Here is a 24,219-nt window from a genome sequence, read left to right on the forward strand (position 1 = left end):
AGCAGCAGTATTGATGAACTGTCAGCCCTTCACATTCTCCCGTGTCATGAAATTTTCATGCGTTTCATTTACTCCTATCGGTTTTCCGTGCCATATCTCATCTTGTAACTGTAAGCAGTTTGTCACCTGAGGAGACGGCCTGTGTGGTTACAGGCTCCCAGTGACAGTAACCGTGACGATGCAGGTGGTGAATGAAGACTGCAAACCGCAGTCACAGAATGTCTCCTTTATGAGACGTCTCTCCATTGCAGGCAAACAATGGTTCATTTTTGAGAAAGTACCTATTTAATCAACTGCTTTGCATGAATTAGCATATATAAAAAATACCTTAATGAGTTTTGCAGGTTAAAAAAAATCACAAACACACACACGCGCACACGCACGTGCACACGCACGTACACACACACACACTATTTCAAATTTCACAGCAAACTGCATTACAAGAGGTCTTTATATCCCCTAAAAGCAGATACTATTGTACCATAGATGGCTAGATATTGATCTACGTCAATGTTGGAAGATATTGTGGAGGGGTGTCTGCGACCTCTACTGCCGCCATTTCTTTCACTAGAAGCTACCTTATAGTTTTCTTGTGCACATGAAAGGGAAAGTTCCTATGATTCGCAATTTATAAAGAGAACGCTACATTTATTCATAAGCACTGAGTAAGGAGCCCGCCTCATTTCAGAAAACAAAAACATCTGCTTTGTGTTGGTTTGCTTTGATGCTGCCAGCAGATGTTATCACAAAGCAAATAGTGAGCCTGGTTTTGGCAACAACAAAAAAAAATTGTTCTCAGAAACACGACACCTGTTCTATGAACAATTCTTTTTTTTTTTTTGGTAATTGTGCACTGCACATTTATTATATTCATATGAACTCATTGTGTATTAAACAAAAAAGAGGGCTTTTCTCTTCTCTTGCAAAGTAAATAACAAACCCTGTCTTCCATTTTCACCATTTTTTCTGTTTGATTATAAGGAAACATTTGTTTATCGATTTTCACCCAATAAAGCAGAAAGCATTTCTCAGTATTAAAAAAGTTTTTATATGTGTTCATTAGGGCCGCATGTATACTGTATATAGAGTTAAAAATACGCTATCAGACTTACTTTTATACTAAACATTTTTCAGTATTTCACCAAGAACATACACACATATAAAGGTAATTCAGAACACACAGCTCCTCCCAGAAATTGTGAAGATTTATTTATTTTTTTTCTTCAAAAGGACAGCTCATTGCATGCATGAATTCCCTGGTACATTGTTATTGGAACACGTCATGTGTCTTGCCTGAGGTAGGCTCTGTGAGAAATAGACTAGCACCATCTTCAGTGAGCTCTGAAATGATGTTTCCCCTGTGTTATGTTAATGTAGTGAAGAGCGAATACCTCAGTGCATGATCGTGTATCCCCCGCAGGTAAATCTTTAGTAAAATTATCCAGCTGCATAAATGTATTATATGTTAAAATGTAATCTGCATGACTTGCTCTGGATAAGAGCGTCTCCTAAATGTCAAAATATTAATTAAATGTAAATGAATGTGTGGAGGAAACCCTTACTGCTGTTTCCTCAGTAGGTTTGGTCGGGTTTTGTGAATTCTAGATATGTTGAATTGAAACACGGTCAACACTGAAAGCAAGGATAAGTTCGAACCAGAAGCGCTTTATTGCAGAGTCTGCAGGAGCACAGAGACAGTATGTGCGGACCGACGGGGGACCCCCACAAACCGCAATGAACTCAACATAACAAAGAAAATGCACACTTTTTATACGTTTATCTCCTGTTCATGGAATCATCCTAAATCTTTACAAAATTGCATAGAGTATTTCAAGGCACATGTCATTATCTCATGCTTGAGATTTATGCACTTCAATAAAGGGCATGTTCTCTTCTCACGCAAAGGTAATAAAATGGGAGTTAGGCATTATACATGAAAACTGTTAAAAGAATACATTTTTAATCACTTATATGTTAGGATATATAATGTAAAACACTGGTTTAACAGCATATTCTTCCACATTCCCCCCTTGAGACTTCTACGTTTCAGTCATACTTCTAGACATAGATCAAACCTTTCACTTGGGAGGGAATCCCAACCTATTACAAAAAATCGTAAAACACAGTGCGATTGTGAAGATCAATTTGTGTGTTCGTTCATAAAATATGTGATGAATAATAAATCACTTATGTGAACATGCATTACCATTATTATCTGTGTGGTACACTTCTAAACATGTAAATTTCCATAATTACAAGGTGACTGCTTGTAATTATGCTCGTATGCTTGTATGCTCGTTTTGAGCAAAAAGTCTAAGTACATTGAAGTTCGGGCGGTACCTTCAGCCAATAGACTAAGTAATTTCCATTGTCGCCATCCACTTGACACAGTACCATCTGGGGACTTATTCCAGGAAAGAAGCATACTACACCATCAGCAGAGCAGGAGATTGTTGTGTTTAATTTACATAGCAGATCTCGTCCCAGTAGGTTAACTGGGGTTCTTGGGGTATACGTCAGTTGAGCTGTAGTTTTCAGTCCATCAATAGAGATCAACTGGAGTTGCGTGAGTGGTACAGTTTGGGGTATTCCTGCAAAACCCTTGGTCTTCACACCGAGTGCAGTCAGTGGGAGGTGACTACCATCTTTTCCGATGCTTGAACGTGTGGCTCCTGTGTCAATCAGAAAACTACATTGTTTACCCCTTTTGTTAAAAGGATTTGGGGTTCTTGTTCAGGGGTAGCTGAGGAATACGACAACATCTGTTTTTCTTCTTGTCCTTGATTATTTGGACTGTCCTCCCTGGTCTAGTCACCATCTTTAGCTTTGGTTTTGCTGCCCCGGGGGCACCCAGTGAGGTCCTCCATATCCTCGGTCTTGTGGTTGTTCCTGAATCTGGTTTCTACCATTCCAACAGAATTGTGGCGGGGATTTGGTTCCATCCTTCATATTGGGGTGCTAGATCTGGCCAGGGGTTTTGGAGGCAGTTGCGCCTCAGGTGACCTGGTTGTTGGCATCCCCAGCACACTCTGGGTTCAACTTTTCCCCCTTGGTCACCTCCGGGGCCTCTGAACGGGCCGCTGCTTCTTCCTGGGCCTCCTCTCTTCCCTCGCCATTGTCCCGGTTGACTTCCATTTCCCACAAAGATCTCGAGTGGCGGCTGAGATTGCTGTTTCCAAGATCGCTGTGCCTTGTATTGGGGCTGTTGCTGCCTCTGGTGTGGCAGCTGTGGCACCATGGGCTGTGGCGTCGGAGTCTGCATGACCACCGCTGCCAGAGTTGCTGTAGATTCCTTACCTTTGTCTTTTTCTTCCATGGCTGCTAACTGTTTAGCAATCGGTTTTTTCTGCATCTTGCTGGCTTTCTTGTCTTTCTCACTGTCTCTATGTCTCCTGACAAAGTGAAGAATATGGGCCCTTATTTCTTCCCATGGCTTGGCGTCTAGGTCTACAATGTCGTTGAGCTTTTTTTGGACATCTTTAGGCAGTCCTTCTCTTATCAGGTCAGTGAAGATCAGCATTGATACGCTACTGGTGTTCCAGGGCTCTCCTATCTGTGTCTGCCATTGTTCTTGCTTCTGGCAGATGTAGTCATCAATGTCTTCAGTGTCAGACAGAGATGTTATATCATACCACATTGCTGTATTGCCGTCTTATGAGTTATTCAGCTCCTACTTAAAAGAAAAAAGACAGTTAACACATTTATACATATATATTATATATTTATAAGCAACGGTGAAATAACAGTAAAAGAAAATGCATTTATTTTTTCTTTACTTAACTATGGCGACCTCTGGCGGTAGGAAAAATGTATTAACCTCTGCTTTATTTTACTGTGGCGATCTCTAGTGGTGTGAAAACAATTTTCACCGAATTACTTCATGAAGGGTGTGTTTTTATTTATTTATTTATTTATTCATTTATTTATTTTACTCTACCGTTGTATTATCCGATTCTCGGACATACAACACTCTCCTAATATACTTATTTGATTCAAATTTGGCATGTTACTATTTCAACCAATTAGGAGCATGCTTTCTATCTTTAACTTTCTACAATTTCACAAATTACGACATGCGCAATAACAACAAAAACTTTATACACTTTATACACTAATGTCGACTAGTCCAGGTTGCTTTTAGGACTATTTAGTTTTAATTATCTTACAATCTATCAGCCAAGGTACCGCTTATGTCTGTATCTCTGCCCAAGCAGTAAATCACAGTACCCTAGTACTCTCAACACCAAATTACATTTATGGTGCAGCCGATCAAAGTCACAGTTATGATCGTCGAGCCATCAACCTGGGCTCAGTACTTGAGGTAACCAATTATGACTACAGCATGCTTCGCTCACTTATTTACAACTTGAATACATTTAGCAGCACTCCTTGGTTTCGGTAGAATTAATCTCCCTCGTCGACGGATGGAGGACAACAATGACTCTAACAGACTTTTCCCATACGAGGCGTCTGCTTACCTTTTACTATTTTGCGCGTTTTTGTCAAGAAGTCCTCTATCCGTCGGCAGAAGCAGGTCACTCTCCCGGGGTACTGCCCTCCTGGCTGGCTCGCCACAATTGTGGATGAAAACCTTGGGAATCTTATCTTTAGGTTCTGTACTTGGCTGCGTACCACACGTACACTTCTCCTACAAAAACATATCCCAGACGTAACCTCTCTTCTTACTTAAATTATAGGCTACTTTTTTCATATGTAACCCGTGGCATCAGGTAAACGGTGACAGTTTACAGGTGTTGGGGATAGACCTGTAATGAGGAAGCTGTAGTTCCATAGCGTATAAAACCCGTGGTAACCGCTAAGGGAACTATAGCTTTCTCCTTAGAGCTAGCAGTGTAGGCCGCCAGCCCACTTGCTTGTACCAGTCTTGACAACGTATTTAGTCTGTCCGTGTTTAATGAATTGCTATTTATTGCTCTTTTCACTTTGTAATAATAAAACGATATTTGCATTTTTTCCATCAATCTGTTGTGTCATTTATTTGACAACTGCCTTGGGGTAACCCCTGTCTATAGTAATGGAGTTCTCTTTAACTCACTAAAGAATGGGGTAGTCAAGTAGCCAAATAGGCGGTGCTACACATAGCAGCCTTGACATTTCAGCATTCCTAAGATAAAATAAGAACCTAGTGCATAATTAATCCTCAGCATGAAGAAAGAGAACGTGGGAGAGAGGGAGCACATCTCCTGTTTATGGAATCGTCCTAAATCTGCACAGAATTGCATTGAGTACTCAGATGTTCAGTTTGGTGATTGCATGAGAATACAACCTTTTCTAGACTATTATTGGTGTGATACCTACACCGATATTGTTCTCTTCCTGTGGTTTGCCTTCCTCCACAAAAAGAGACAACGGCTTGTGTAGTAATAATAACAATAATAATGCATTTTATTTCTAAAGCGCTTTTCCCTTGCTCAAAGTGCTGTACAACACTGCAAATACAGTAAAATAACCATAAACATTGGTAAAAGAACTTACATTGAACAAGAAAAAATATCCACAAGTGGAACACGTTAATTCAGTGACAATGAAAGAGAAAACACAGAAAAAAACTTGTTAAAACAGGTTTTAAAAAATAGTGTACATAAAAGTGTGTAAAACCAGCAGAATATACATTGTTAAACAATCATCTTGCTTCAAAAAAATGCTTGAAGAAACTCTTAGGCTCTGGTACAAGTCATAATGCAAAGGAATTTCTCATTCACAATGTCCAATGTGAATGCATACCAATTACAATCTACATTTGGAAATGTACAGTATGGCATTATCCTGAAAGTACATTCCATCACCGTAGTTACTTATCCATGTAAAATCTGGGATAAGAACAATGATGCTTGTAACTGGAAGCAACAGAAGCTGGCAAATATTTCATTTGAAAAACATTTTCAATCTTGCAGCGTGTTGCAATGATGACCTCTAAATAATGTCCCCCCCCCCCCAGTGCAGTGGGGTGGGATTATGAGTAAGCCCAGTTGTATTTCTGGTGGTGGTAAGCCTGCGGGTCAGCCCAAGCGGAGGATCCGGGGGGAAACTTAATGTAGCAGAACCTTCTTTGCAATCAACAGGAACACATTTGGAAGCGCACAAACCCATGGTGATGGAACATTTTAATGCCTTCCGGCAACATCTAAAGACATCTCGGTTTTCTAATGTTCAGAATAATGGCCTATGATTGGGATTTATGGATATGGTGGAGCAGGAAGTGTGATAAGGCCAAGGTAACCATCAACGCACAATGAGTTTACACTGACTATTTTATGGAAAGTAACACTATAGAAGCTGAAATCAGCTAATACCACATGCACTTTTTGCCTACATTAAGGCTTATAATGATGCGGTGTGAACTTGAGAGACAGAGTTTGGCGAAATGAGTCAAGTCAAGTGAAGCAGAAACCCTGAAAAGCAGATCTCTGCTGACAGACTCTGACTGTCAAAAACTGAGCACTGTCGATCAGGCCTGTTATTAACACTACTCTTCTGCTGTTCAGATCAAGCATCGTGTTCACGGCCAGGTTATTATGTGTTCAATACAGTTTCCATCATTTTGACGAAAATATTTTCCTTCAACATTAAGGCCTTGGTATTGAAAAGCGAAGCTTCCTGGATGTCATATTAGGAACGTCCTTTTGAGGTGAAGCTAAAGACCTGTTCTCCATCGTCTCCAAGTCCCGTCACTTCTGACATAATGAAGAAGGATCAACATTCCTTCACATCTTCCTTGAGAGTAATTTGTGAAGACCACTGTTTTTCCAAGAGCAATATGACCATCTGGCAACAGGGAAGAAACATCAGTTCTTAATATAAAAAAAATGTATTCAATATGTTTGATTTAAAATATATCCAAATTTGTACTCAAAACCTTCCAGCATAGTCACAACATGCTTCTTATTTGATAACAGCAGCTATTAGTGTTTATAACTATTCAGTGAAAATGGCTATTACTGTGAGGTACCATCCACTGTTACACCAGTATGTAACATAACGGTAAGAGAAGCATGGGCTTACACTTTCAATATGTACAAAAATAAGGAACACAGGTTGTACTGATAATCAAGACTGATCAAGAGTTCCTTACCATTTTATAACAGCACTTGTGGTCATCAGAAGATTGAACATTGTTATTTTAAAAATCAGAATTCTGAGAGCCAAGATGAATACAATGTCAGATTGCATCTGGATACCTGGGGGGAGAAAAGCATAAATTTTGGTTGTTAATGTTTTCGTCTTATGACGGTATAATGCTACAATGGAAGGTATTAGTGTTTCAAATATAAACATGTAATTTTGTTAAATTGTAAAATCAATAAACTATATTAACATTCGATACTGTATTTGTACATATTGTATTTGTAGTCATTCGTACATATTCTTATATGTTCCACCCTTTCCTCATTTAACATCCACAAAAATTCAATGAACATAAAGCATCATACATCTAATACCATATTTCCATTCTGTAGAAAATGTAAGTATGGGATATCTTGTAATTTACCATTAGATCCATCTTCATAACAGCTGCCAGCAAGTTCTTCATCTAAAATAGTTTAAAGTCACTTTAAAGTTTTTTTACACACTGTTTACTTGCTGAATTCACATACACGGTCACAAATGAGGCATACTAAAGATGTCAAACATAGAGAATAAAATATTTTGATGCATTATATTTTATTTAATATGTTTGTCACTATCAAATGCAAAATTAGCCTTTCTTAACTCCAGCTTGCATATGGCTACAATCACAATAGACTGCATCAAAGCGCTACACATTCAGTAGCTCACCCACGAAGTCGATGTAGCGTCGCTGGATAACCATCGCTGGGTTACTGTGAGTGATGAAGCAGGTGTACGAGTCCCATGCGTCGGTCGGCACCGATATGACTGACAGAGCGCTGTGTGTGCCATCCTCTTCCTCGGCCACGCTGTGGGTGATGGGACTGGACCCTTCTCCCTTTGTGGAGAGCCAGGTGATCACCATGTCGCCACGCACAGGGTCACTGACCAGGCACACTAGGATGGTCCTGCTACCCCTCTCCCTGGAGAGGTGGAATGGGGGCGCCAGGGTGGCAAAGACTTCGGCCTCCACTCCCACTTAACAAACGCAGGGGAAAAAAAAGAAAACATCAAATAACAGGACATTAATGACTGATTATGTTAGCAGTGTGGAGTGGCAGTTAGGTGAACGGATTCCTGAGAAGATGATGTTCTCGCAAAAGAACATGCTAATGTTTTCATGAATTAATTTCAGCATACAAATTTTGAATTCTAAATTAAAAAAATTATTGAAAAAAATAGATGTTTTAAATCAAACAAGCATGTACAGCAACAAGTTGTTCTTAATTTAAACACACTTTGTAATGATAGATACTGAAAAAAAAAAAATTCAAATAGCTTCATCCCAGACTCTCATTGTTTCTGGGAGTTACACAGAACCACAAACTAGAAACAAAGGCAGTTAATTAGATTAGACATCTAATTGTTTGACCCTGTTTGTCTTGTAGGTTAATATGCAGTCCATACTCACTTGCCATGAAATGGATGGTCAGGAAGCTGAGGAGCATTCTGCTGCACTGTGCAGTTTCAATGAGCTGAATGTGGCAGGCCAGGGGATTAGTAGCTTTGGGTCATGTGACATGTGACACCCGCGCCCTGAAATCTCCTCTACACTCTGCTCTTACTTTTCTGGGCTCTCTGCCAAGTAACCCACAAGGTGTTTTAGAGAGAGAGAGAGAGAGAGAGAGAGAGAGAGAGAAGAGAGAGAGAGAATGTTTCACACCACCACTATTATTTAGTAGCATTACTACTTGTTTTGTTCTGTTATATTAGATTTCACATTCAAATGACATAATTAAAAACTTTCATTAAAAATAACTTTAAAGGCTTTTAAATTAGCTCACAGATTAATGTATTTGGTAAAACATTGCCATTTTCAGTGGATGTGTTGTCTTAATGCTTAATTTGAAGTGTAAATGGGAAAAAAAAATATATGTGTGACACACCTGTCTTTCTCTGGTGAACTCTGAGATAACACACTGATGGTATCACAAATTGCTGTTAGAAGACAGTCCTCTCTAGTGAATAACTCCTTGAAACATCCCACACCTGCTAAAAACTTATACACAAGCTTGTTTATTTGAATCAACACAAATTGTTGCCCAATTCCCTGTTGAGTTTGACAAAAACCAACAGACATTTTCATATTTATTCTGAATTTAAATTCTATTGAAAAAGCTCCACCATACAGGCATTGAGCAATTTAAATAATCGCACCAAAAACAAATGAAGTGCTTATTACTGCTGTCATCACAGCAAAGAAGACTTCAGATTAAGAATAAAAAGGCACAAAAAATCGGTTTAAAAATGTTTTAATCAAATATTTACATCAGCAACTCGACTTTATTTCTCTGCTACTGTCCTATATCCAATAAATATTAATATGATAAAAAAATATATATATATAATAAACCCCCTAATATAAGTCTCTCTCTCTCTCTCTCTGTGTGTGTTTGCGCGCGCGTGTGTTTACTCTCATAAAATATCAATGAATTTATTATACAGGGTTTAACATTTGCTTTAATAAAAAACCATAGTGTAAATGTTGTTCTTCTACTTGGTCAAATTAGCAGACAGTTCATCAATTGATAACTGTAGCGAAAAGTACAAAGGTTGTAATAAACAAGTTTTAATGCGGGAATTGCGAAATAACCGAACGTAGCAGCATTTCGCTCTGAGCACCTTTTGTTCAGCGCAAGTGCAGCACGGCTCTATTCAACTGTCATTTGCATACGGGACACAGCGAGTCAGCAGCAACAGAGGCGGTAGAGGCAGCTCTACACCGGGGAATTGTGGGTCAGACATATGAAAGAGAAAATGAAAGCTGAGAACAGGGGAGAATAACAGGCCTGAATGATGCAGCTGAATTGAAGGTAAACGTGCCCAGCGCGCGCCCTCCGATTGCGGCGAAATCGTGTTGTGTCTGAGCGTGTTGTGCCTGTGCTGCCGGGGTCTGTAGTGGGGAGGGGGCGAGAGCTCGCTGGTCATCGCTGCCAAAATCGGGAGCCGACTTGGCTGGCATTGCGGGGAGACGAGCTTCAGTGAACGAGCCCTTCTTCCTGCATGGGTTGCTGTTAGTAGGTCTAATCCACATCAGACACGCTCACACAGACACAACCAGCTCTCTGTTTCTACTGCACGCTGAGGGTAAATCCACAAATGTACTGTACATTCTGACCTTGTACTGTTTACAGAGAAGATAAGGATAGTAAGTTCAGTACTCACACACTTCACTCGTCTGTTTGTGTCTGAGCACAGTTCAGCTTGTGTGCTGTTCTTTTATGGTGCACTCATTGTGTTGTTTTTCAAGGAAAGGTCAAATACAAGACAAATGTATTTTTAGAAGAACACTACATCCACATTTGTCAAGTTGAGTCTGTGTATTTATATATACATTTGTGTGTGTGTGTGTGTGTGTGTGAGAGAGAGAGAGAGAGAGAGAGAGGGGGGGGGAGAGACAGAGAGGGACAAAGAGAGAGAGATCTAATGTTTCTTTCACCTTTCCCCTCTGATAGGTTGAAATCTGTGTGGGGGAGCATTTCTGGATATTTCTACTCAAACCAGTTGGAATGTAATGAAATCCAAACAGAGGCCCTTTTCATCACAGCCTGATTATCACTGGTGTTAGCAAATTTTAAAAAACTCTTTTTAGATTAGGTTGCGATTATAATTTACTATTCGATTTTAGAATATGTTTCTCCTGATATTAGCCCTGTTGCCCTGTTACTCTGTTGTTGGTATAAGCAGTGATGACTCGCCACACGTGGCCACAAACGGTCTGCCGTTTCCATGGAGCAAAGTCAGGCTTCCAAATTATATAATACCCATCCACTACCACCTCCTCATCCACCCGAACCTGACCGCTCTAAACTTCAGCGGGTCTGTGAGGATTGAGATCGATGTGAAGAACAACACCAACTGGGTAGTCCTGCACAGCAAGAACCTTGAAATCACCACGGCTACAATTCTGGACGAAAGCGAGGCCCTACAATCAGACAAACAACTCCCCGTGCTGGAGTACCCAGCGCATGAACAGATCGCCATTTTCTCTCCTAAAATTTTGATCAGTGGGGAGAAGTACTTCCTTCACCTTGAGTTTGCTGCCCCGTTAGCTGATGGTTTTTATGGCTTCTACAGAAGTACTTACAAAACAAAAAACGGTGAAACAAGGTAAATAAAATTCTTACATTATACAGCTCAGCTAATTGTTTGTGGTGTCCCAGGGATGGTGTTAGAGAGAGAGCTACATTAAATACTTTCAGCCTTGGCCCACCCAAAAGGACAGACTCTTAGTTGTCCAGTTATCTTACACACCTGCAACAAGATAAGTCAAACATATGATTAGGCTTTAGTAAATATGTGCAGTGCAATATAGACCAGTTAGGTCTGCTAAATAAATTAACCTTGAACTTTAAATGATTATGTGTCCATTCTGTTGATTGCTGTTTCTTTGTGTGTTTGTTTTGTGTTCAGGGTGTTGGCATCGACACACTTTGAACCTACCTCTGCACGGATGGCTTTCCCATGCTTTGACGAGCCCAGCTTTAAGGCAAACTACTCCATTAAAATAAGGAGGAGACAGACACACATCGCACTGTCCAACATGCCCATTGTATGGATGCTACTCTGTCTTTTCTACCTGCTAAGGCCTGAAATTTATGTTTCTTTTGGTTGAGTTTCATGGTGTACTTTAAAAATGCCATATTTTTGGGTAATGAGACATATTCATGCTATTTCAAGTGCTTAGGAACATTTCAGAAATTCTAGTTAAGTCTGATAGCAGGTACTATGTTTGTTCAGCAAACACAGAAAGCCTGACTATAGCTTGTTCAACTGTGATGTACATGCATAGTAAAATTCAAAATGAACTATCTTTGCTATTGAGGTACAGGTATAATGATTTGAAAATTTCTTATTCAAATTGTATTCTTTATCTAGGAGCAAACTGTTCCCCTGGAGGACGGTCTATTTGAGGACCACTTTGAAGCTAGCGTGCGGATGAGCACATACCTGGTGGCATTTATTGTCTGTGACTTCAAGTCCGTCTCTGGAAGAACCACATCTGGAATAGACGTATGTGCTACAAACAAAATCCCTTTGACGCCAAGTCCTCTTTCACCGAACCCTTAAGATTAGCATTTGGCGCATGGTAGACACATTACGTTCAGAGATATCCATTGGAATACATTACAAAGCGTACATTCAGAGCGATATTTGTTTGGGGTGTCTCGGGGTTTCTGCTAAAATGTGAGATTCCTTTAACAGTTTCTTCCCACTGCAGGTCTCGATATATGCTGTCCCAGACAAATGGCACCAGACTCATTATGCTCTTGAGGCCGCCGTGAAGATGCTGGAGTTCTACGAAGAGTATTTTAACATCTACTATCCCCTACCGAAACAGGGTAATACTGGCTGTTTTGGGTCCTTCTCCTATACCAAACGCTTATTTATTCAGATTAGTAAGGAGTATGAATACCATTTCTCATTGAAATAAAACTGGCTGCGAGTAACATGGTGACTTTCTTAAAAAATTTCTTTAAATTAAAAATGTATTCTTTTTTAAAGCCCAGCAGATAATGATGTTCATGAAAAAGGTTTCAGAAAGTGATTTGACTGAAAATGTAAAACTGAGAGATATTATTATTATTATTATTATGTAATTAATCCATGCATTACAAAACAGCCCATATAAATGTTTTTGTGTGTGTGTGTGCATTTCTCTTCCTGCTTTAGTCATCACACTATTTGTGACACAGTGTGAATTATTATGTGAGCGATTTCATCCAACCTCAGGGAACGGAAGCTCTGATCAAATTTCAGCTCCCGCTGTGTGCTTCCTGTTCTCCCTTAGATTTGATCGCCATCCCAGATTTCCAGGCCGGAGCCATGGAGAACTGGGGTCTGACCACCTACAGGGAAACGTCCCTCCTGTTCGATCCCGACACGTCGTCGGCGTCCGACAAGCTGTGGGTCACCATGGTGATCGGACATGAGCTGGCCCATCAGGTGAGTTCAGTGCTGCTGTAAGTTTAGACTTCCAGTTGTACCGCGTGCCAACTGTTTGTTCCTGGGAGCCAGACTCTTTTTTAGAAATGGTTCACATGAGCCAAGTATTTTCCATGTACTGGGTATAAAACCATACGAATAAAGTGTATTGCTCAAGAGTATAAACAAAGTAGATGCCTTTTAAAATCAGGGATAGCTGTTACTAACTTTATGCTTATTGTGTGCAGATGTAGATGTGTGCATAGCCAGAATTTTGAAAAACCCGAATCATAGGTTGCCTGTTGAATAGTCCTACTGTATGCTGAATACTTTAATTCCACTGATACTTTTCTTTAACTGTTTATCATTTCTGCTCCATGCTAAAGGACTTTAATCTTTAAATTTTTTTATTTTACCCTTTCACTCTTCTAGTGGTTTGGAAACCTTGTGACAATGGAGTGGTGGAATGACATTTGGCTCAATGAAGGATTTGCCCGATACATGGAGTTTGTTTCTGTGGATGCCACCTACCCTGACCTGAGAGTGGTACGTTCCAATTACCCCAGAACACGTCATAAACATATAACTTGCTGTCGCAATGGCCTGAGCAGTCACTGATCTATTTATGTAATTTTGCTCATAATTATGATGGGCATTATGTTTGTGAAAAATGTTTAGTGATAACTGTGCCTTCTGAAAGAAATAAAGAACAAGGGAAAGATAGTAAAATGGTAAATGGAAAGATAGAACCCTTATAAAAATCAGACTGATGAATACTTTGTGCTCCCATAGGAGGACTATTTGCTTGACACCTGCTTCGCTGCCATTGGTCGGGATTCGCTGAACTCCTCCCGACCAATCTCCAGTGCAGCTGAGAACCCCACACAGATTAAAGAGATGTTTGACACTGTGTCCTATGACAAGGTAATATACTCCAAAACATGTTCAGATGATGATGTTAATAATACATTTTATTTGTAAAGCCCTTTTCCAGTGCTCAAAGCACTGTACAGCACTGCAAATACAGTAAAATAACCGCCAGCATTGGTAACAAACCTTAAATGGAACAAGAAGAAATATACAGAAGTATGACACCTTAATTCAGTGACAATGAAAGAGAAAATACAGAAAAAGGGCAGTTAAAACAGATTAAAATATTTGTCTTCTTTATAGGGCTCTTTAAACAGATGCGTTCTTAGTTTCACCTTAAAGCTATCTGAAGAGTCAGCTGACCTGATCTCCGCAGGAAGGGCAGTGACTCAGATGGGCTTCAATAGAGTATTTTGTGTGTACCTTGAATTGTTTGGGTGGACAAGCGATGACCGAAACAGCACAGTGTTGATTACATGATTTGAACATATTTTTAAAACGATCATTTAAAACGATCATATTTTTAAAACAATCATTTCGAGCTGCAAGTGCAGTAATTTTTGTCTCACAGACTCATTTGTTTTGTCTTAGGGTGCCTGCATCCTACACATGTTGAGACACTTCCTGACGGATGATGTGTTCCAGAGCGGCATTGTCCGGTATCTGAGGAGGTTCAGCTACAAGAACGCCAAAAACGAAGACCTTTGGGACAGCATAGCCAACGTATTTCTTCTTCTTTTTTTCTTGCTCAGTCCTTCTTTCATGTCACAGAATATTTTACTTTTAAATCCTTTCTTTTCACATATTAATAAGTTAGCTGCCCTAATAGTTATATTTGCTGTGTATCTCAGCATATAAATACATAAACATATGTTCAATAGTTGTATATAAAAGTATATAAATATTTGTTTTCAGACCTGCAGTGATGATGATTTTACTTCTGGAGAGTTCTGCTACAGCAGTGGCCAAGCAGCCAAGAATGCAGTGAGTGGATATCACTCTTTACTTTATTTTTTTCTGTTGTGTTTTTACTATTTTAATTCCCTTTTTATCACGTGTTCTGCCTTGCACTTTTTTACACTTGTTCTTTTGTGGCTGTTATTTAAGGACTTTAACTAAATTGTGAATGTATGAACAAAGCTATACAAAAGTATTATTATTATTATTATTATTAAGTTGGGAAACATGTTCCGTTCTTGAATGTCCTTGTGCATTTATTGTACTGAAAAACGCACACCAGGTGGCGCTGTGCTATTAAAGATGGCCCTGTCTTCTTGCTGAACAGTATCGCTACGCGGGAGAGCACCTGGACCTGAAAGTGATGATGAACACGTGGACCCTGCAGAAGGGCATTCCCCTGGTCACTGTGGACCGCCAGGGCTCGGTTCTGAAGATAAGGCAGGAGCGCTTCCTGAAGACCATGCTTCCCAGCGATCCGGCTTGGCTTTCCATGCAGCAGGGGTGAGATTTTCCCCACTGACACAAAAGTTACATTGCTGAAGGAATACCGCCTAATCCATCAGCATTACTGGGCATTAGTGCAGCCATTTTGTAGACATTGTTGCCTGCTGAATTTCCTTAATGCAGTTGCAGACTGTTCATCCTCTATTCTAAATCAGATGTTTGAGACTACCTTCTACATGATTCCTTGAAACAACATCTGTACATTAGGCTATATGATATTTATTCATTCTTAAACATTAAATTGTTACAGTGAAGAAAAGGTGAAATTAAAAGGTTAAAGAAAAGGAAATATTTACTATTGGGGTGTACTAGATAATCCTAAGACCCTGTCACTCAAATCCTTTTACCTGGGAGTCAGGTGTGAACACAGTCTTGCCAATCAGTATCACTAATTGTTCAGTTAATTATCTGTGAGAAAAGAAAACCAGGGCTAAATTTGAGCATCCATGCTTTAAGATGTGTGTGCATGGAAACTGTTTTTCAGCTACCTTTGGCATGTTCCTTTGACATACATGACAAGCAACTCCAAGACTATTGTGAGACATCTGCTGGAAACACAATCTGGTATTAATAATTTTCTTGTTCCTTCTAAATAATTTTATTGTATGTCCTGTTTTTACCCACTGTGCTTGTACAATAAATTCATCTCATCACAAATACACTGATGTTCCTGCTCCAGACACCATTAAGATACAAGGAGATGTTAACTGGGTGAAGTTTAACACCGACATGAATGGATACTACATTGTCCACTACGAGGGGGACGGATGGGACACCTTAATTAACCTCATGAAGAAGAACCACACAGCTCTGAGTTACAAGGACAGAGCCAACCTTGTTCACAACGCCTTTCAGTTGGTCACGTAAGCCCACGTTTCACTGTGCCATACCACAACGCCCTTTTTTATTAGTTAAACTTGGTGAATACTTTTGCTCTGTGCTTATTTCTAAAACACATTAAGGAGTCCTTCATACAGATGTTCATACATTTATTTAAGCAACTAAGGTGAAGGTAGTGGAAAGCATAAAAATTACATCACTCTGGAGAGAGAGAAAAAAACAGTAATCTTTTGTCTTTTGTATAATGAAAATAGAAGGAAATTATGAATCTTAAGATTTTGAAGAGTTAGTTGATGTTCATATTGCACATAGTGAAAGTTGGTGTGTAGTGTACAGTATATTAGATTCAACTAGATGGGCCTCACCGTAGTGGTTAATGTTTACAGGGCAGGAAGGTTACGGCTGAGCAAAGCTCTTGACTTGACCGGCTACCTGAAGTCTGAGACACACAACGTTCCCCTCCTGCAAGGACTGGGTTACCTGGAGACCTTCTACAAGATGGTGGAAAAAAGGAATATCATTGATGTCACCCAAAACCTAAAGGTACAGCTCTACAGTATGTTAACTGCAACATTATCAAAGTCTTGGGTTTCTAAACCAGGCCTGCTCTGGCTGGCTATGGGATCTTAATGGGGTTTTTTTTGGGGGGGCATTCATTGGCCATCAAGTGGTGACTTGCTGTCCTTACTACACCAGAACACACAGGGGTGTTGTCCTGTAGCTTGATAGCAGAGCCCAGCACTTCTATAACAACATTCCACAGCATGTGGACCAGGAGCCAAGCCTATCAGTGCTGCTTTGGGCTTATTGCTAAACATTTGCGCTGAATAATGTGTTTCGCATAGATTAACTGAAGGACCGTGTGCTCAGTTCAGAATGAAAGCTTCAACAAAGCACGCTGTGTCATTTTGGATTCTGGTCTCCTCAAAGTATTTTTCTGTAACTTTGTTTACAGAGAAAGCTAAATAACTCAATATAAAAATGCGCTGACGAGCCAGACGTTAACAATGCCGTACGGTTTGTCAGTAAAGGATCGGTTCATTACGAATTTGGAGAATTTGGACCCTTTCCACACGAGAACCACAGAACAAAAAGTAGTTGTCTCTTTGGTATGAATAGTGAGTCTGTACAGGACCTGAGCACCATTTAAAGCACACAAAGTGTATTTTACTGATGGTGGCCAGACAAAGCCATACAAAGTAATACCAAGCTATTAAAGTCAGTAATGACTAAGAGTCATTAAGGAGTAGTTGTTACCACAGCAGACCTTTGGCCAAAATCCTGAAATCCTTAGAAGCTCTCAGACCCTTGAGAAGACAGTAATGTACCTCTAAGGGCAAGTAATGTTGGAGACGTTACCTTTTTACATGCGTGCCATTTTGTGCCTGGTGTGGTCCTTGCAATACAGTTATAAGACAACTGTAGGCAACAGAACAACCATATAAAACTTGGGCAACAAGGTAAAAATAATACGGAACAATGCCACCCCTGGCATATACTTGTGATTTGCTAAATGAGGGTGATGTGGATTATTTGAGTTTAACAGGGACAGCAAGTTCAGTACTGTGCTATTATCTGTTTACATTGAGCACACTCTGTCTCCTCATTTCTGAATTTGGGATCTATGTCTATATTCAAAGTTCAGTTCTGTACGGTCACATGTTTCGGCCTACATCATAACATATTGTAGCATTTTAATCAATTAACAATACAGTTTTTGTGCCAACAGAGCACTGTAATAATTTTGTCACCAAACCCACTTGCTTTTGGAAATCTTGTGATAAGTGAATTCACCTGATTTCATTATATATGTGTGTGCATGTGTGCGATTCTCTTACCATTAAACACAGAGAAAGAGACAGATCCGTACAATAAATGTGCTTAGCCTGAGCTACAACGTCTTGGTGAGGAGTTGGCCATTTCTGTGTTCTGGTACAGGCTTACATCCTGCACTACTTCAAAGCTGTGATTGACAAGCAGACCTGGAGCGACACAGGATCTGTATCTGACAGAAAGCTGCGCTCAGAGGTCTTGTCCCTGGCCTGTGACCTTGGCTACCTTCCTTGTGTCGAAAAGGCAAAGGACCTGTTCAACAGCTGGGTGAAGTCCAACGGCACAATTAGGTCATTCAACTCTCCGCATCTTCTGTGTGTCTACATATTTTGTTAACCAGGGCAATATGCTAAATGAGTCTATGCTGTCTCTACATTGCATTTCTGGCATCCCCTGCAATTGGCGATAGCATTATGCTACAATGGATACAAGCTGAACATTTTATATGCACAAGAGTATAGTATGCATTCTGTCATTTAGTTATTTTCTAAACCATTCACTGTTTTTCCCTCTCTACAGTCTACCTACCGATGTAACTGAGACCATTTATTCCATCGGGGCCCAAGAAGAGGAAGGCTGGACTTTCCTCCTGGAAAAATATCAAGTTTCCTTCTCTGAGGCGGAGAAATACAAAATCCTGGGAGCATTAACCACCAGCAGAGTTTCTGATAAACTTTTGAGGTGATTGAATGTTCTTTTTGACGACAGAATTTGAAATACTGCTTTGTGCAATTCAAGATCACATTTTTGAATGGTTCAAATGTGGAAGTAGTGGTACTTTCACAATTTGGTTTTAAAAAATTATAATAAAAAAACTTTATTTGTTTTGATGAGTTTTCTGTGGTTTCCCCAGGCTGCTGAACTTGGGCATGGAAGGTGAGGTGATCAAGACACAGGATCTGTCCTCATTAATCTACAGTGTGGCTAGAAATCCCAAAGGTCACTTTATGGCTTGGAACTTTGTGAAGAAAAACTGGAATACACTGGTGGAAAAGTATGGACATGTTTGTTTAACTTCTTATCACTCTTTTATTTCTTAGATTTAACAAGTCTACCTCATGTTTTTAGATCAACTGTTAAATATTTTGATCTGATTTTAAAGTCTAGCTTTAAAAATCTTACTTATCATATGTTTGCACGTTTATCATTGTGTTTCCCCTACAGATTTCAGCTGGGGTCTTTCTGCATTAGAAATATAATAATTGGCACAACTGCACAATTTTCATCTAAGGACGAGCTTGAAGGGGTAATGACATGACCTTTCCTCTATATTACAGGATTTTTATCTTTTTAAATTGTTATGCAATTGTTTTTTGTTTAAATAGTTGTGCTGTAATTTTAATGGTGCAGACACAGCATGTAGCTGACATGGTCTGTGTACCAAGGGTACAATAGTTTGTGCAGCAGCAAAAAAAAAAAAAAAAAAAAAAAAAAAGTTTTTTTTTCCCAGGCCTAACTGTCTAGAAGTACCCAGTCTCAAATAAATGTATAATGTATAAGACAGGTCATTTAGAGTGTACTTGTTTTTTAATTTTTTTATTCAGATCAAGGAATTTTTTGAGTCCATACAAGAGCAATCATCCCAACTCCGGGTCACCCAGGTAGCTGTGGAGAATGTGCAGAAGAACATTATGTGGCTGGAACGGAACCTGGAACCCTTGCGGATGTGGCTACAGAAAAACTTGCCCCGAGGGACGAATTAGATTACAGCACTGATCCGTCCAATCACAAATGACAATGCTGATGTCAGACTGTAGCCACTCAGTGTGGCAGCCCCTGTGCCAAATGCCACATGACCATTTGCACTAGTAGGTCAGTTCTCTGTGATTGTTGGGAGGAGCAACATTTCCCTGCGAATCTGGGCACAAAGATTCCCCTTTTCCCTTTCACTTTGCTTTGTTACCTTGCATAATTAGATCCATAGCCTCTAAAAACATTTTTTTTTTACTCCAAAACTCAACACCCATCCCATCACCCAACCTGGAAAATCAATAATGACATGTTGGGAATCACAAGCTATTGAACTGCATATCAGATGTTCTCTACATATCCCTACTGATCTGTAGGATAAAACAGGCCCGTTCTCTTGAGTTTGCACTAGCATTAGCGACATTAGCAACATAAAGGTTATTTGATACATTGAAGGTTATGGAGATGTTTAATTATGAGTTAACTGATAAACAAGAATTCTGACACAAAGCTGGTGTTAAAAGAGAATGTTTTTATAATAAGTTATAATAATTATTATTGCAAATATTTTAAATGAATGAGCAGCACTGAACATGAATTATTATTATTATTTTTTGTAATGGTTTGATGTTTTTGCATGATATTTCATGAAAAACGTTTTTCTGGTAAATACAATATGAATGTGTGTGCAAATGCTTGATTTTGGGTCGTGGGGGTAGTATAACTTTTAAAATACACATTTGATATTTGGGTCATTCTACAGAAACGGTGGCATTCCTGTCTCTCACCTTTACAGCAAGCAAAATACTTTAAATTGAATTAATGATCACATGTAATATATATTTTTGATAAATATAGACTGTACTTATAATAATAAAACATATTTGAGTCATGTAATGAGCAATTCTTGTTTTTTAATCATTTTTATAAAATAGCAAGTGCAAGCAATTTGCTTGTCACTCTGACCATGTATCGAAGTTTAGTGCCATATTTTGAGTTTAAAAAAATTATTTTTCTCCAATTTAAATGTCATAAAGTAAACACAAATGTCACATTCATGGAATGGAGAACTTAAAAAGCTGAAATACCAATTACATATTATAAATAATATAACGGTAATAGTGGTCACCCCATGTCATGTCATTGGTGTTACTGCCTCACAAAACTTTTATTTTGAAAAAAATTAAATGACTTTTATGAGTAATTTATGGTTCAAGAGGTCATTGGAAGAAGTGTGATCAACATATGCACATGGTGAGTCTGCTGTCTCTCGTCATTTGTTATATATTTGATGATTTATGTGTTAATTCTACATGAGGCTTTTAAATATGTCATTGGTGTTAGTCATTTCATAGGAAGGGGAATTAGCAATAGATAATAGAAATGGTTTAAATTAGATATTTGAATGATTTTAATATTATTGAAGACATGTGGTTTGAGGTACTGCGGCGTCCATTTTGTAAAAAACCATTCGTTCGACAAATTGTCATTGGTGTTACCGTCATTGGTGTTACTACTCCTCCTGGTAACACCAATGACAATCAGTAACACCAATGACATTCTTTTGTAAATGAACTTTTATAAAAGCTTCAACATAAGTATTTAAAGCAAAATAGCACATATTGTTTCTTTTTCATAACTTCCTATTATTATTGTTTTTGTTAGGTATGGCGATTTTGAGTGCAGCTGAGAAGCAGAGGCTTTATAGACAGCGCAGGGATGCTGACCCTACACGTAGAGCAGAATATTTAGTGAAAAGGCAACAGGGTTATGCTAATGATATAGCAACAGGAAAAAGACAGAACATAAATGATCTCAGTGAAAGGGCAAAGAGAGGTCAGCGTAAGGCATGGCGAGTCAACCAGGCAAGACACAGGCAACACATGAGAGCAGGAGAGAGAGTCTTGACCCCCCCATCATCTCCAGGGAGTTCACCCAGCATCTCAAGGTAGAACTGAAGATATTGGGTCTCATTCACTATTATTGTAAAGTGGTTTGCATGTGCAGGTAATTTCTAATTAGCATAATACACGTCCCAGAAAAGCCCATATAAGGGCTTCTTAGAGTTGCTTAACAGAGATTCAAAATCAAAAGATAAACCAAAATAAACAATTGAATATCTTTGCGTATACACCGTTAGTGAATGAAACCCATTATGTATATAGGAAATTACAAGTGTATTCAAACAAACCTGGAATTCAGATATGTTGCCTTTGGTTTTTGACTGGTGGTATAACAAGGGAGAACTGTAGTTAATAATGAGATCCGTAGAACATTGTTTGAAGCTAAACAATGGAAAAAAGCATCTTCCTAACTCATGATTGGTTTACTATTCTGACATATTGCACCAATGTATTTGACAGACAACTTCAACAAGGAAGGAGAACATGCAGGAGAAATGTACAAAGGAGGCAGAGGAAAATTCAAAAGTTGCAAGATAAACTTGAGCAAAGCAAACGACAATGCAACAGGTACAAGAAGCGTTTGTCCCGTTTACGGGGTCGCATTGCAAATTCCGAAAGCCCAGGAATGAAGACAAAAGTGATCCTCCAAGGTTCTACAGTCCACTCTCCAGTCAAGAAAGCTCTAAAATTCCACTTTGCTCTTGTTGGAGATTTAAATGAAAAGTACAAAGCAGCCAATAAAACAAAATCAAAACAGGACTTTGCAAACATTCTGACGGGAAAGCTGATCAGAAAATACAAATGCCAGCTGCTGTGCCAGAAGAACATTGGCTTCTCGTACAAAGCTTGGAGAAAACCAATGATCAACTCTCGAGAAACCACCACAAACAAGAGGAAGACTGTGAGACAGTACTATCTGAGAGATGATGTCAGCAGACTGACCACAGGAAAAAAAAACACAGTCACTGTCCAGAAGGTGAAGAAACAGAGGAGGTTACTCTGTGACTCTCTGCTTAACCTCCACAAGAAATTTGTTTCTGAGCATGGAGAACAGATTTCTTATGCCTTCTTCTGCAGGCAGAGACCCTTTTGGGTTGTGACACCAAATGAGCAGGACAGAGAAACATGTCAATGTAAGTCTCATGAAAATCTGCAGTTTATGGCAGATACACTGTACAGACTTGGGCTTTCAGAGTCAAAACACCTGGATGATATGGTTGACAGCACTGTCTGCAACAACGTTGCAAAGTCATGTGCATATGGTGAATGCCAAGAATGTAGACTCACCACATATCCCCTCACCAAATCACCATCAAATGGTGTGGTAAATTTAACCCAGTGATGTCTAGAGAAGATTGACCATTCCAAACCAGGTGAAGAGTCTGAGAAGACAAGTACAATCACTGTCAAAAAAAAGTGCCAATAACAGAGAATGAGCTTGCTACCCAGTTTCAAGATAGGCTCTTCATGTTTCGCAGACACATCTTCAACATCCGGTGGCAGTACAATGCTTATAGAAATATAAAAGAGAACCTGACATCCATGAATTGCCTTATACACATAGATTTCAGTGAGAACTACACTTGCAAGTATGCAAATGAAATCCAGTCTGTGCACTTTGGGGGGTCACATCAACAAGTGACCCATCCTCACTGGTGTTCTCTATGTGCAGGACCAGCCCCCCATTCCCTTTAGTACGATCTCACCAAGTAGAAGGCACGACCCAGTAGCCATATGGGCTCATCTTGACCCCATCCTGGAGATGGTGAAAAATCAGTGGCCTGATGTCCAGCACCTTCATTTCTTCAGTGATGGCCCTGCCACCCAGTACAAGCAAAAGGGCAATTTCTACATGATTTGCTCAGAACCTCACCAGAAGGGCTTCCCCAAAACTACATGGAACTTCTTTGAGGCAAGCCATGGGAAGGGTGCACCAGATGGGGTGGGGGGTGCATTAAAGAGGTCAGCCGACACCTTAGTCCGTCGGGGAAGGGATATCCCAGATGCACTCTCTTTCTTCCAGGAGTTAAATGACTCTGGAACGCAGGTGAAACTGTTCTATGTAAGTGAGGAAGATGTTGAGACTAGGGCACAGAAAATGCTAGAGGTACCTCTTGTTGCAATAAAGGGGACCATGAAAATGCATCAGGTTTTGAGCATCACACCTGGCATCCTCAAATACAGAGACATTAGCTGTTTCTGCCAGGCAGCAGAGGGCGTGTGGGATTGCCCATGTTACAGTCTCCAAGAAATCATTGTAGGAGCTGTGCCGCCTAGAGAAAGTGTCCCCTCTGCCCCACAACAACAACACCGACCTGATGTCATTGAGGCTCACCATAGCGGGCAGTGGTGTATTGTGAGGTATGATGACCAGCCATACCCTGGCATTATACTGGAAGTGGAAGAGCACAACATAAAAGTGAAGTGAATGCACAGGAATGGAGCAAACCGGTTTTTCTGGCCAAACCCAAAAGAGGATGTAAACTGGTATGGGGATGACCAGATCATGTGTTTCATGCCAGAGCCAGTTCCTGTGAACAAACAGTCAGTTCAGGTTGACCAGAAG

General features: G+C 39.7%; 2 protein-coding genes and 1 long non-coding RNA gene across 5 annotated transcripts; 1 reads left to right on the top strand and 2 right to left on the bottom strand.

Moving 5' to 3' along the window:
- Positions 1–1,645: 1,645 nt before the first annotated feature.
- Positions 1,646–5,097, bottom strand: LOC135233324 (uncharacterized). The gene is made up of 2 exons (XR_010323809.1): positions 4,479–5,097; positions 1,646–3,670 (listed from the first exon to the last, which is right to left on the bottom strand). It is a non-coding gene; the product is annotated as an uncharacterized LOC135233324 (long non-coding RNA).
- A 277-nt stretch (positions 5,098–5,374) lies between these two features.
- On the bottom strand, positions 5,375–9,606 carry LOC135233327 (pre T-cell antigen receptor alpha-like). 2 transcript variants are annotated; one of them, XM_064296750.1, is made up of 6 exons: positions 9,015–9,606; positions 8,540–8,706; positions 7,798–8,106; positions 7,511–7,552; positions 7,094–7,199; positions 5,375–6,786 (listed from the first exon to the last, which is right to left on the bottom strand). In XM_064296750.1, coding segments are annotated over exons 2-6 (495 nt in total). In that variant the 5' UTR covers positions 8,577–8,706; positions 9,015–9,606; the 3' UTR covers positions 5,375–6,785. The 2 variants fall into 2 exon arrangements, with proteins under 2 accessions (XP_064152820.1, XP_064152821.1); XM_064296751.1 differs by lacking the exon at positions 7,511–7,552 and having other exon boundaries at positions 8,540–9,606.
- Positions 9,607–9,797: 191 nt separating this feature from the next.
- On the top strand, positions 9,798–20,434 carry LOC135233326 (endoplasmic reticulum aminopeptidase 2-like). Of its 2 annotated transcripts, none has more exons than XM_064296747.1 (19): positions 9,798–9,941; positions 10,584–11,238; positions 11,542–11,680; positions 12,007–12,141; positions 12,350–12,470; positions 12,920–13,074; positions 13,486–13,599; positions 13,846–13,977; positions 14,515–14,646; positions 14,839–14,907; positions 15,209–15,384; positions 15,872–15,951; positions 16,067–16,250; positions 16,614–16,770; positions 18,166–18,350; positions 18,580–18,741; positions 18,914–19,054; positions 19,225–19,306; positions 19,605–20,434. In XM_064296747.1, the coding sequence occupies exons 2-19, from the start codon at positions 10,760–10,762 to the stop codon at positions 19,761–19,763; spliced, it is 2,802 nt and encodes a 933-aa protein (XP_064152817.1). In that variant the 5' UTR covers positions 9,798–9,941; positions 10,584–10,759; the 3' UTR covers positions 19,764–20,434. The 2 variants fall into 2 exon arrangements, with proteins under 2 accessions (XP_064152817.1, XP_064152819.1); XM_064296749.1 differs by lacking the exon at positions 9,798–9,941 and adding an exon at positions 10,008–10,145.
- The last annotated feature ends 3,785 nt before the right edge of the window (positions 20,435–24,219 follow it).

Source organism: Anguilla rostrata, chromosome 10 (assembly GCF_018555375.3).
Source record: "Anguilla rostrata isolate EN2019 chromosome 10, ASM1855537v3, whole genome shotgun sequence".
Taxonomy (NCBI): Eukaryota; Metazoa; Chordata; class Actinopteri; order Anguilliformes; family Anguillidae; genus Anguilla; species Anguilla rostrata.